This window comes from Onychostruthus taczanowskii, unplaced genomic scaffold, assembly GCF_017590055.1.
Source record: "Onychostruthus taczanowskii isolate IOZ18803 unplaced genomic scaffold, ASM1759005v1 scaffold19, whole genome shotgun sequence".
Lineage (NCBI taxonomy): Eukaryota > Metazoa > Chordata > Aves > Passeriformes > Passeridae > Onychostruthus > Onychostruthus taczanowskii.
In genome coordinates this window covers 6,005,872-6,019,603 of record NW_024499128.1, presented here as the reverse complement: position 1 = coordinate 6,019,603, position 13,732 = coordinate 6,005,872, and the positions used below count along the sequence as shown (strand labels likewise).

The 13,732-nt window shown below is 44.5% G+C and overlaps 2 protein-coding genes across 8 annotated transcripts in view; one reads left to right on the top strand and one right to left on the bottom strand.

The window, feature by feature from the left end:
* Positions 1-10,564, bottom strand: part of TMC5 (transmembrane channel like 5) — a 31,680-nt gene extending 21,116 nt beyond the window's left edge. For 3 of the 7 annotated variants that reach the window (XM_041401713.1, XM_041401708.1, XM_041401712.1), the window contains exons 1-4: positions 8,662-8,795; positions 1,097-1,258; positions 664-848; positions 184-288 (exon numbers count right to left, since the gene is read on the bottom strand). In XM_041401713.1, the coding sequence (XP_041257647.1) occupies positions 184-288; positions 664-848; positions 1,097-1,170 (364 nt within the window). In that variant the 5' untranslated portion in view covers positions 1,171-1,258; positions 8,662-8,795. The other 4 variants (XM_041401710.1, XM_041401711.1, XM_041401709.1 and 1 more) reach the window with 4 other exon arrangements.
* Positions 10,565-12,194: 1,630 nt separating this feature from the next.
* Positions 12,195-13,732, top strand: part of TMC7 (transmembrane channel like 7) — a 14,918-nt gene continuing 13,380 nt past the window's right edge. Inside the window, exons 1-2 of the mRNA XM_041401856.1 lie at positions 12,195-12,810; positions 13,014-13,245. Of these exons, the coding sequence (XP_041257790.1) occupies positions 12,594-12,810; positions 13,014-13,245 (449 nt within the window). The 5' untranslated portion in view covers positions 12,195-12,593. The remainder of the gene's footprint in view (positions 12,811-13,013; positions 13,246-13,732) is intronic.

The window sequence follows — 13,732 nt, the reverse complement described above, 5'->3', positions numbered from 1 at the left end:
CCAGTCCCAGTGTCACATCCCAGTGTGGAGCTCAGCTCTCTGATGTGGAAGGACCCCATTTATGACCCCTTTTATTATGTGAAGATATTCATACCTGAGCAAGAAGGCTTTAAAATATTTATTAGTATTATTTTATGGAGGGCGAGATTGACATGCAATATTGTGGTGCACCACAATCCTTACCTTCTGATCCACTGGAAATTCCATGAGTGTAGGGATAATCCAGCATATGGGAGGTAGAATGTGGGGTGTAAATCAGTTGTGGCTCAGGCTCAAAGGAAAGATTGTCTGTTGAAGGAAATCAGTTACACAAAGCTGCAAACTGCTATGGGTTATTTACAAACACAGAATGCCAAGCCCATGACAAAATACAGATCAGTGCCAGCACAGCAACCCAGTCCCTCAACAAAACTCCCATATTCCACCCCAATGTACATCCTAGTACTCAACAACTTACTCAGTCCATACAAGACAATATTTATTGATCTGTTAATACAACAATCCATGGACTTGCTAATAAAACACATGAACTGCTTAAAAAATCAAAAAGCTAAAAATATTTACAGAGTTGAGCTTTGCAGAGCAGCAGGACTCCCTCAGGACAGAGCCAAGTGTTATTTGTTCCAGGCATTCTCCAAGCTGGTCACATGAGAAATTACATACCTGTGAAATTTCCATATGGACTTGTGCTGGGTAAATCCTGGCTGTAGTCAGAGCCAGGTCCCAGGGAAGCCATTGGGATGGCCACAGGGTAGTTCTGCTCCCTCCCTCTGTGCTCTCCATAGTAATCATACAGAGATGAATCATAAGGAGTTTGGTGAGAGAATGGATTCCTTTGAGAACTACCCCTGTGTAAGCAACAAAAAAGCAAATCCTGACTGTCATAAAACCCCTCAATAGGTAAAAAGTAAAACACACCATTTCCTCTGAATGCTGCCTTCCTGGTAACAGTTTTAAAAATTTGTCTGAGAATGGAAGCATAAAGGAGGGATTAAAATAAATCCACGAATTAAAACTCCAGAGGAAAAGTATCTTCTGCATATAAATGACTTTATTTCTTATGGCACAGTCACACAATAAAATTAAATAAACTCACCGTCTATCAATTTCCAATGTCTCTGAGAAGTGGTAGTCTGGATTTTCAAAGGCTTCATTGTTATAATAAGACATGACAAGTCCTTGGTTTGAAGGATGAAATCTTCCTTATTTTTGTCTCTACTGCTTCATTAATATGTTAAAAGGAAGACTGATTATAGACCTGATTACAAAACAGATGCAGGTGCATAAAAATTAAAAGGAAGGACCTCCATTTTAGCAACTCAGAAGATTCTACTAACAAATAATATGAAACAGTATAAATCAGCAGTGGTTGTAACTTCATCACCTCTCCACTGGGAAACTGGGGTCCACAAGAAACTGCAGGTCAAACAGGAACTCATATTTCTCTATAGTTAGGTCTCTCCAAACCTACAGAACTGCAGTGCCACAGAAGTTTTCCCAACACTAATGAGGCCAGGCTTTAGAATCATGTCAAAATGTTGAGAAAAATAATAAAGTTCTTTCTCTCCTCCTTAAAGAGCGAAAGCCAAATGCACAAATTTTCACAACAAATTTAACTCAATTTCCAAAATGAAAGAGGAAGTGAAGCCTGCCTTGTTCCTTGCTAGCAGTGCATCTCTAAGCCTGAGTTGTGAATAAGGGACCTGTGGGACTGTGGCTTTGGACAGAGCTGACAACATCTAGAGACTCATTCTTAATGAGGGCTTTTCTAATGGTTTAACACCTCAATCCTTTAAATAGGCCTGGTTTTAGATTTCTCACAGAGTGCTCAATTTTAATCTTAAACAAACCAGACTTAGTCAGAATTTATTGAATGGGAGTCCTCATGAGCCAGTAAAAAGGGAATGTTACATTAGAAAAAGAGAATGCAAAATAAGCAGGCAGTTCTTGCAATTAATCAAAAATCATACTCAAAACAAAAAAGGAAACTATTTTTAGCAATTCTTCTTAAAGGCACCATGTAAGTTTCCTAAGCTGGCAAGCTATTCCACAGCAGGGAAGGGAAAAATAAACTATAAAGGGCACAGCTAGTAAAACCCATCAGAACCTATTTTTATTTAGGCTCCATTCCTGGAAAAGCAGAGCTGAATCTCATTTAACAGTAGAGTCTCAACAAACTTTTTCATTTGCAGTGGATTTTATTTGTGATTTTTACTGCAGCAAAGGAAGTATTATATGAAAAGTATCTTCAAAATGTATAATTATACAGTGTCTCGTTTCTGAGGGCTTTTCAAAATCTTCTTCTGCCAAAAGAAGCTCTTAAATTACTTTTGTGTCATTTACACGCCTTAAGAGCTTGGAAAACAGTCTAAAATCTCGCAGTGTGACGTAGTTGTAAAACACTGCCCAGATTTTGCAACCTGACTTGCAGAATTATGCTTATAAACATGAGAGATTGATTGAATTCAAAGTCCAACTTTTTAATCAGAACACTGACTACACTTTGATTACAGCAGGAGGAAGGGTGCTCTGAGGCCCAGGTACTCAGCACATCCAGGAAAAGCACACCAGGCAATGGGAACACACAGTGCATCACCCTGCTGCTGCAAACAACGGGGTGTGATTGCTGCCAAACAGAAACCATAAACAGTCTCTCCTAAGTGACACTTGTGTTTCTTCAGGTGACAATTTCACACCTACAGAGACAGAGTGAGGTTCTCATGAAAGCACAAGAGTAGTCAGCAGAGTCTTCTTTCCTCATCTCCAAGAAAACTTAATAAATGCCCCATGAATCCAAGGCTCTTACATAAAAGAAATCCAAGGCTCTTACTTAAAAGTCATGAGAAGCTTAAATCTCCTGAAGAGGTAGATTTCCTTTGACAGGAACCACTTAGCTCTTGGGGATCTTTTGAGAACTAGCTCAGAATGTATCTGAACTTCTGTACCAACCCTTCAGGAATTAGTACATTCTGTCTCTGTACTCTATTAAAAAGCATGGAAGTGATTCTTGAAAAAGATTATCATGGTCTTCTGCAAAGACTTGCTTGGAAAACTAAACATCCCCTATAAATGTGGTTTACATTTCAAACCGCAATGAAAAACTGAAGAGGGAAACATTATTTTCTCAGGGCATGAAAATTCTGAGACAATTCCCTTTGAAGAGTGTGCAAAATTACATTTTTCTATTTTTTTAACTGGTTTCCCAGGAACCCAACTCTCTCGGACTCGGCTATCCGAAAAGCTGGGAAGCTTACCAGCAAGGCAGCTGGAAAGCTGAGCACTGATCTAAACAGTTTGCCAACTTGCCTGGTCCTCAGTGGAGCTGTAGAGAGCACATTTTGATGGAAGTGCATGGGTTGGGCAGACTCAGCATTACCCAGAAGCAAGCTGGCAGAAAGCATCAGCCATCCATATCAACCACCTTGCTGACACCAAGCAACCAGAAGAAACAAATCAGCCCGGCTGGAAAATCTTATCCAGCATTTCTTTTACTCATTTGAGAGACCTTGAGGCTTATCCATAAAGGCTTCCTCAGAAACTCAAAAAAGCCCAAGATAGGTTCTCTGTTGGCTCTGGCATTATGCACTTTGTTTTCTTTGAGTCTTATGATGTACTGCATGCCAGGATCACTATGAAAATCCACAGGGACATTTACAGTCTAACACTGAACCCAGCATCTGAAAATACAGTTTTTTCTCCACTTACAAAATTTTAATGACTTGAAGTAAATTTTCCACATATGCTGAGGCAAATTCAAATCTGGCAGTTCATACATTTCTGATCAGTCATAGCTCACTGGAAAGAACCCAAAGCAGGTAATGCTCAAACTAAACCATCTCTTTGCTCTTTTCACCCTATGATGGAATGCAGCAAACCATAGTTCCAGGAAAAGATAGAACATTTAGACTTAGTTTTCCCTTAAAAAAATTATTTAGAAGAAAAAAAAAATAGCTGGCAGACAGAGGTTATTTGTGAAAGACAGAAAGTAGGATCTGGACAAATCTTCCCTTTGCAGAGTGGCGTCCACTTGTGGGCTACATTTTTGGATTTCAGCAAACAACTTATCTTGCTGAAACAAATAAATCCTGTGTACCTTCTCTGGAGTACAGAAGTGTTTAAGATCAGTGGGTTTAATGGTCGTTGATATGTAAATAAGTTAGATGATCTGTGGAGGGCAGGTGCTCTCTGCTTAAATCGTTCAACCCTGTAATGATATAGACCAGGAAACTCCAAGCAGTGCAGACTCACACTTCTGAATCATCTCCCAGAAAAATAACTGCCTTTGAGTCACAGATCAACAGCCTTGACAAAATATTCCAGGTTAGTTTCATCCCTTCCTGTGCAGGTAATGTTCTGCTATAGACACTAATCCTCATGTAGAATATAATAAAACAAACATGAATGTCTTGCCAAAACAGCACTTTGTCTTGGCATCAAGTTTCAAGAAAGCCACTTAGACCTTCAAGCTCCTTACCTGTAATCCTTCAGTAAAAAAAGATTTCATTAAGTAAATCCTAATTGCACACATCTTGAAGTGGAATAAAAACAGGGAATTCCAGAACTGCATCATAGATAACTTAATAATGTTGAATGAAGGGAATAGAACTCATGGAAGAAGTGATTCAGTGGGCTGAATGTGCTCTATTTCCATAAAGATAGCTTAGTTTTGTAGGGTATGACTACACAGGGCTTCACCATCACCCAAGTTTTATTCATGAGTGCCTGTCCTGTTCAACATGTTCCACACATCCTCATGATGATAAAGAACCAGACTGATTTCTGAAAGCCAAAAGTGAGTTTAAGAGACAAGCTGGAGTTTTACATTCTGCATCAGCAGCTGGATTCCAGTACTGATCACTACTCTTCCATTGTCTCAGTCTCAACAGTTTCAACAGCTTTGCAACAGACCAGGAAAGCCTCTCAGAAAATCTAAAGAGCCTGTGTATTGACACTAATCAAACACTACACTGGAGAAAACCTCATCTCTAAGTGATGTATTAGCAATGGAACCAGCGTGAATCATACACGGAAGCAAAAGCCACTTATCTTTACTGCATCTTGCCAAAGTACCCAACCAGCACCAACAAACACCACCTCTTACAGGACTCCCTTTGTGGTTTTATTGAGGTCAGCAGGGTCCATTACAGGAATCAACATCAACTCTGCTATTTTAGACCTTGAATTCAATTTAAGCAATCTAAATTGTGCCTCCACTACAAGAGATCTTGCCAGTGACAGATGACATGCAGCAGCACTAAAAACTCATTTTTTTAGTCTTGCATAGGGACAGATGAACAAATTGGGAAGAGAGAGTGACAGCATCCCCCTCACAGCCACCATGCTCCTGTCTCTCCCAACAGCTTGTTGGGTCTGGATCCCAAATGGATTTACTTGCTACTCCTATAGTGCAAGGGCACCTACCAGAATCCAGATCCCACTCTGCCTAGTCCTCAGCTGTTCCTGTAAGAGCGGGGTCCAGAGAGCAGCCAGGCAGAAGGAAGCAGAAAGGTGTTTGTTTGCCTCCAGCTGCTCTTCAGCATCATGAGCTCTGCCCCTTATTTACTCTTTATCAATTTTTCTGCACCTGCTCACTTTTTTGCCTTATCCCTTCCATTTAACATTCCTCTTGTAATTCCCTCACAATATCATAAGACTACAGTATTTTCATCATGTTCACTTTCTTTGCAAGTTAAATCCTTTGTATCACCAGTGGCTGCTTAGACAAGGTTTTTGGGGAAGGCCTGCCAGCTACTTTGTGTATGCAGTGTCTCAGACAGGTTTCTACTTCACCTGAGTTTAGAAGCCTGCATTATAAACATGCCCCAGAAACATCTAAAAATTTGTTACAATATATAGTTAAATTTTAGTATCCTGTAAAGTGTTATTAAAGTTATTAAGTGGAAGTACATACAGTTTTTTTGCATAAAGGGAGTGGGTGAAAGTTCAGATACTTCATTAATTCTGTGAAATTCATAGTACTCTCCCTAATGTACCACACAGATCCCTGCTTCTCCACCCAAAAGGCCCCACAGATCCAGTTCCTGTGGACTGAAGTACACATGACAAGGACTTTGAATGATCTAACCCATTACCTGAAAGCTCCTTTGAGAGCAACTCTCTGTTTACTGCTCTGTTGCTTTTATTCTCCTAACTCTGACCACAAGGGCAATCTTAATTCATTAGGAAAATCATAAGCACTGAGATATATAACTACTAAAAACAGAAAGAGAGAGCTGAAGAGCAAGAACAGTATACCTGGCAGAGAGAGGCAGGGTTAGCAACAATAAGTAACAGAACTCTACATTATTACTTTAATTCTTGAAAAATATTACCTAGTTCATATTGTGACCATTGTCTGGGAAAAAAGGCTGAAGCAAGAATCATTTCATATCAGTGCAAGTCAGTCTTGTGACTAAATTTCCAAATTGCAGACTGTCACGTTCTCTGCATTCAGCCAGACTAAATCTTACTTTGCAAAACAAGTTTTTTAAGTCTATTAACCAACATTACCAGCTACTTATATTTGAAGGAAAAAACTCCTTACCAAAAAAAAAAACAAAACAAACCAAAAAAAAAAAAACCACAACAACAACCAGAAGTGAGTACCTGGTTAGAATTCATTTTCTGCTTTGAGTGGAAAGGCAGCCAACAACACCAGGTCTATTGGATGGTACTGCTTACTAGAACAGTTCTGACTGAAAGAAAGCCTTAAAAGAAAGCTCTGTTTATTCTGCACTTGCAATGGATACCTCTCCACTTGCAGCCTGCAAATTGTACTTTAATGAGCAGTATCAGTTACAGGAGTATCACTCACCAGTTCAAGTGGAAAAGCTTATGAAGACTACACATATGATCATTTTAGATAATAAACAGGGTTTTGCATACTCAAGGATCTTGGACTGAAAAAGGGCATTGTTCTGTTTGTAATTTCTGGTTTAACTTCCTGTTAAGAATATTGTTGTCCTGTTACTATTTGCACAAGCAGCATTTAACAAGCAGCATTTCCCGGAGGGAAAAACAAAAAGTTTATCTGTCAGAATATTGGGAATATCAAGATACTACAACAATGTCAGGGGAACCAGTCAAAAGACTGTTGTTTTGGGGTTTTTTTTTTTTGTCAAAATCCTTATATGCAGTTTTCAAATTTTTTGACAAATAATTTAACATAAACTGAATACTTTTTAATTTTCCAGTCAAAATGCAGCTCCATTAAAATCCAATGTAGCCTACTAGCATGTTAAGGGTGTATTCTACAATGAACATATACAACCTGTGGACTATACAAGTGGCAATTAGAGACTTTTTCACCAATATGTGAAAGGACACCACTGAAAATTTCCAGTTCCTCTTATACCTGCCCTTGCAGCCATACCACACCACCTCAGCACTTTATCACTTTCCAGGGTAAATGTCCTCCTGACAAACTTACTTTGGGGGAAAAAACAACCAACAAAACAAAAAAGCACCAAAAGACTAAACCCAAAACTTAAAAAAAACCACCAAACAAACAAAAAAAAAACCTCAAAAAAGTTAGAGATTAATTGCTTTGGGTGGAGCACTGACATATCAGCCCAGCAGAAGTGCCGTTTCAACTGCATTCCTTATCACCTGCAGTTCCCCTCATCCTAAGGCACAGCACCAGGGCTGTGTCGCACGGGCAGGGACGGACACACACCCACACCTGAACTGTCGCACCTCGAACGTGGCTCTGGAGCCACCGACCGGCTGCTTCTGCCACACGGAGCAGGACCAGGGGCTGGCAGAGGGGACCGTGGTGACACTCAGCCAGGGGAAGCAGAAGTCAGCTCCGGTGCAGTGCCACTGCTTGCAGGTTTTTTTTATTAACAGAGCATTATTAATGACAGCGGCTTAGCAATAAAATCCAGGACATGAAGATTTGGCTTTTAGATGTACATTAAGTATTCTGCATAGAAACGTTTCAGCCTTTGTAGATTAAATCGTAAGTCTCTGTGTTTTGAGGGAGTAACAGAGTGCAGGATCACAAAGAACACGAATACTGAAGCCCGAGATTTTCCCCACCTATTTATCACAACTTCCCGTTACCTATTGTAACACAAAAAACTCACAGCCTGCTACTTGAAAGCACAGCGCCACATCCATTCACTAGCTAGCAGACACCAACATGCAACCTGCACCGAAGTGAAACGCCACGCTCCAGGCTGCGATCCCAGCCAGGCTGGTGCCGCACCTCAAAGAGAAGGGTGACACACTGCCTAAATGACACACTGGCTAAACACACACCTCGGGGAAGTGGGGCTGGTTCTCCCAGCCCTTCCAGCTGAAGGCAGAGGAAGCTCGGATGTGACCGACGGGGCGATAAAGCTGCGAGGGGCCGTTCGTGCAGCAGGGCTGACACCAAGCCCTGCGCGGTTATTCACCTTGCAGCGAGCAGAAGCCGAGTACACCCCCGACATGCCCGCAGCCCGAGCCTTACGGTTCCATCACTCGAAATGAGCAGCAGCCGTCTGTAAGCGGCAGTCACCTGTAGGGGCTGCGGCGGCTCCTCCCGCTCCGCTCCGCGGACAATCCGCCCTCCCGCCCCGCTCGGACCCTGCCGCTAGCGCTGTCCGCTGCAGCCCCCGGCCCTGCCCAGCCTCTCCGGGACACAGAGCCCCGGAGCTGCCCACCGCGGCCGCTTACCTCGCTCCCTAGCCGGCCGCCGGGAGAGGCTGCCCGGCCCGCGCTGTCCCGCTCCAGGTGCAGCCGCCCCGCCCCGCCGGCCGCCCCTCCCGCCGCCCGGAGCCGCCTTCGGTCCCCGTGTCGGGGACCCGCTGTGGCCGCCGGCTTCCCTTCCCTTCCCTTCCCTTCCCTTCCCTTCCCTTCCCTTCCCTTCCCTTCCCTTCCCTTCTCCCGAACGGGCTGTGCGCGGAAACGCTCCCCCGGAAAGCAGAGCTGAGGTCCTGCTCGTACAGCTCAAGAGACAGAAAAACAAACTCCGCGAAGTTCTTTGCTGTTACCTACCGTACAACACGTTGCTATATTTCTGTTTGAGCTCCCAGACGTTCACTCCCCTTCTCCCAGGAATTTAAACATGCTTTCTTTTGGCTTGGGAGAGCAACAATAAAAAGACAGAGAGAAACAATTTTCAGACACAGGATGCATTTCCTTTATCCCTGGATTAATCATTTGTAGAGCAAAGGAACAATCTTTCCTCACATATTTTTACTTGAATTAAAGGAAGGTTCTTCTAAGGGTGAAAAATTAGTTCACTCTAGTGAACTCTAGCCTCTGCTCTCCAGCATAATCCACAGTTCCTGGACAGGGCGTTTAATACCAGCCCTTCCTGTACTCTGTATGCACCAGAAGGAGCTTCTCCTTTAGTCTGACACAGAGATACTGATTTTTCTTGCCTTTCTCCTTTCCCTTCTTCTACCCATTTCATGCAGAGGTACGAAAAACTGCAGACTGGACAAAGCTCCAGCTGAGCATCAGGCAGGGTGCAACACAGAGAAGCCAAAAAAGTGCTGTGGTGGTGCTTCTGACATGAATTTCTATCCCACAGCATCTTAGCAGGGATGCCTGCCTCACCTTCACTGACTCCACTGCAGCTGGACTCAGGGATACCCCAGCACACTGCAGGCACTGCCAGCTTGCCCCCAGGGCCCTTCCCAAAGGCCAGTGCTTTGGAGCAGGAGCATCCTCAAACTGAACAAGGGGCCAAACAGCCACCAATGCGGTGGGCACAGACGAAGCAGCAAACAGGGCAAGGAAAAGACTGGCTCTGCTGTCCCAGACCTGTGGCCTTCCTTTTTCCTTTTTTTCTTTTTGTTAATGTATAGATTCCAGACCCCCAGCTGCTTCTGTGTTGATACAGCTTCTTATGCCTTTTTGGCATATTTTATCTCCCAAAAAAAACCACACATCTTAAAACTTCTACCAACCATTCCTAAGTAACTTCTCTGGTCAGCAAGACTAAAAATGCCAACAGATGAAAAATACCCCTGTCAGCCTTTGGATTAATGCCAGCAGGGAACTGGTAATAAATAAATAAATCTGCTCTGTGTTCAGAAGCTGTGTAACTGCTGACTTTTACCAAATGACTAGAGCTTTTCCAGCTCCTGAACTCAGTAAAACATGTTTATCCTGTACCAGACACATTCTACATAGACTTAAGTAAGTTTTCTAGTGCTGCTTTAAGATTAGGTTTTGCCCTAAGCAACATTCCTGGCATGGCTGCAGAGGACCTGTCTGCAGATCTCCTGTACTGCCCCAGAGCTGCCTGCACGATGCACAGGCCACAGCACAAGCTACCAGGGTAGTCAAACATGAGATCCCCTCAACTTAAAGCAATCACCCAGAACTTCCCTGAATGCTTAGAAGCATTTTTGAGCTGTGGCATTAGGAAGAGGAACCATACAAAAGAAAAATTGTCCTGGAAATGGATGGTGTTAGTAAATGTGACAGACCTATCTCCAGCATCCTGGGAAACAGAACATGGCACTGGCTTCCAGGCCCAGCACAGACTGAGAGCTGCTGCTTTTGTGGATAAGGAACACTGGACAAAAGATATACAAGTGGAACTTACTGCATTCCCTGCATGTGACTGTTTTGCTCTGGTAGAATCATCCATTCTCTCCTCCTCAGCATGTCTGTCTTCCTGTTTTTCCACCTGGGATTGCTGTGATCCATAAAATTCATTGAAACATTTCCAAGTGTCATAAAAGCTTTCTCAACTGAAAAAAATAATGTTAGAGAATGTTCTCACAAAATTCCTGGGGAAGTCAATCTTGTTTCAATTCCTCCAATCTTTATTTAAATTTGTTCTCATGGGATCATTAACACAATACTTCTCTAGAACACAGAGTTTCAGAAACAGTCTAATTAACCTCAAGTGTATTGTTCACCTTTCCTCTTTGTATTCTTCATGGTAAAAAAAGAAACATAAATAAAAAGTGAAACTGCCACCCCAGATGACACCCCAGGGCAGCTTTACCCCCTAAATATTTTTATTTAGGGCCACACAAAGACAGCCCATGCTTGGGTGGCTTCAAGGCACCAGTAAGAGTGGGTACAAATGCACATTCTCATCCAGCACATGAATCACACGCTCAGCATGAATGCTCAACAACACTAAATGATTTTTCAGGGATGCTGCTGAGGGGTTTTATTTTCCATCACCTGAGTTTTTCAGAATGATCAGCTGAGAGTTGTTCAAAGGAGTCCCATGAAATGTGGCACTCAACCAAGGAACCACAATCACCTGTGCAAATGTGTATCACTGAGGTGTCCAGCTCTGTCCCCACCATCCCGTTCCTGCTGACACCCACAGCATCAGCCTTTGCTATACAAAAAATCCCACCTGGCAAAAACCAACCTGGTCTCTGAAATCTCTGAAATCTCTGAAAAGGAGAAGGGAAAAAAGTAATAGGCCTCCAGAGTGACTTATAGAAGGATGAGGGCAAGTTATAGGTTGTTCTCATCAAAAATAGCTAAAAATCCATATTCCTTAGAGAATCATAGAACCATCAAGGCTGGAAGAAGCCTTTGAGATCATCAAGTCCAGCTGTCAAAGATAAACCTGCCAGCACGAAGGCAAGAACACCTCCACAGTGTGTTTCCTTGTTGGTTTTTTAAGTAATTCAGTACAATAAGGAAGCTGATGTGCTTTAATTCCACGTCTCTGAATTTCACAACAATTCCCCCTAAGATCACCTTTCACCTCTGCTGGTAACACAGATTACAAACATGTACATCTAAATTACTTTGAGAGCTTTTATTTTTATCAACAACATTTTATAGTTTTATTATGAAAACAGATTACCTACATAGATTATCGCTAGCAAAGCAATTTGAAAATCATATACCTGAGCTGCTGACACACAGCTAAAGAAAAACATATGCATTCATTTATGATTCGGTAATCTGAAGCCTCATAATGACTTGTTTTTAAAACTACTGCAGAAAGTGCATGAAGAATGTTCAGAAAAATCTGTTTAACTATCAGTAGAATAAAGTAAGGTTAGAAATAATTTTTTTCTGCCTCCACATAAGGCCTTTGAAACTTCTGTTACTTTAATTTCTTTATTTGTCTCACATGCTGTTATTTTCGCACAAAAGGCAAGAATTGTTCCAAGAATAAGTCTCTCTGAGACGTTTACTACAAGTTCACACAAAACCCACCCTCACTCTCAGATCGGAAAAAAGGTCTAGCATCTACTGACTTTACTTGCTCCAGTTCACACCAAGTTTTCACATTCGAGAGTAAAGCTGTGCTGTTTCCACTGCAGCCCTGTGCCACTGCGTCCAGTCATAGAACAAGCTGTGAGCTGGGGCTTGTGACCTAATGAAAGCTGACAAAGTATCGGAGTTAGTAAGCTTTTACAGCACCCAGCACCAGCATGGGCAGTTAATACTGACGAAAGACACTGAAACTAAACTTATTTCCAAGCCAAACGTCGGTGAGAGATGCCCAGCAGCCAGACCACCCCCAGTCCCGCACCTGGGGTGCGTGAGCCCCTTCTAGCGGAGAGGGCAGGCGGATGGCAGGAGCCTTCACACCCTGCCCTGTATCTTCACGAAAAGTTTAAAACAAGCCTGGGGTAAGAGGAACAGAAAGACTCCGATGTCCCAAAATGCGATCCTGTTGGCGGCGGGCGCCCCCGGCGGGCGTGGGCCGGGGAAAGGCGGCCCCGGGGCAGCCTCACCCCGCCCGCCCGCCCCGCTCCCGGCACGCCCCACGGCCCCGCCGCGCCCGGAAACGGCAGCACCGGCGCGGGGCTCCGGCTTCCCCCGCGGACATGAGCGGGCTGGGGGCCGCCGGGGGGCCGGCATGGCTGCGGGACAGCGGCGGTGAGGGCGCGGGGCAGGCGGGGCGGCGGCGGCAGCAGCGGCCGCAGGTGGCGGGGGGATGGAGGCACGGCACGGCACGGCACGGCACGGCACGGGAGCGGAGCGAGCGGCGCTGCCCTCGCCTCGCCCCTCGCGGCGCTGCGGGATCCCGGCTGCCCTGGCGCCGCGACCCCCGACCCGCAGCGCCTGTCTCTCCCTCGCAGGACTCTCTCTCCTTGCCGAGGAGCCGCACGGCGCCGCACCTGTGGATTTCCTGCAGGAGCTGCCCAGCTGCCAGTCGGCGCGGAGGCGCCGCGGGGGCACCCAGGAACGCCGGCCGACCCTGCTGGGCACCGCCGGGAACGCGGCCCGGGCGCTGCCGCCGGAGACAGGCGAGCTGGCTGATCGCCCCGCCAGAGAACACCCGATGTGCATGGCAGAGAAGAGGAGAACAAGGTTAATTTCACGCCTTTCTTCCTTGGTTTGGTTTTTTAAATGACTTTTTCCTAAACACAACCCAGGTGCGCTGCAGAGGTGAAGGAGAACTGGGTTTGGCTGTATCTTTCACCCTGTGGCATGTGATTCTGACAAGGTCCCCGAGTGCTCTGATGGCACGAGGGAGTCGCTGACTGGGGGCAGAAGTAGGTTGAATTGGAAGAAATTAGTCAAAACTGGGAATTACCTGTAGCAAACAAATGCGTTTCTCACTGTTTTCGTTTTGGGTTTTTGGTACTTTTTTTTTCCCTCAGGGTTTCGTGTTTTCAAGGGTCACTGTGAGTTATCTGCAGGAACACACACACCTCCCCCCCGCTGCTATGCGAGTGCTGCCGCTCTTGAGTCTGCTTAGCTGCTCTTACACAATGCAATGCTCTCTCTCTGCTGCAGCTTTGTACGGTTGATAGGAAGCTTCTCAGGACCTTTGCTTCTTTTTATCTTCTCCCCT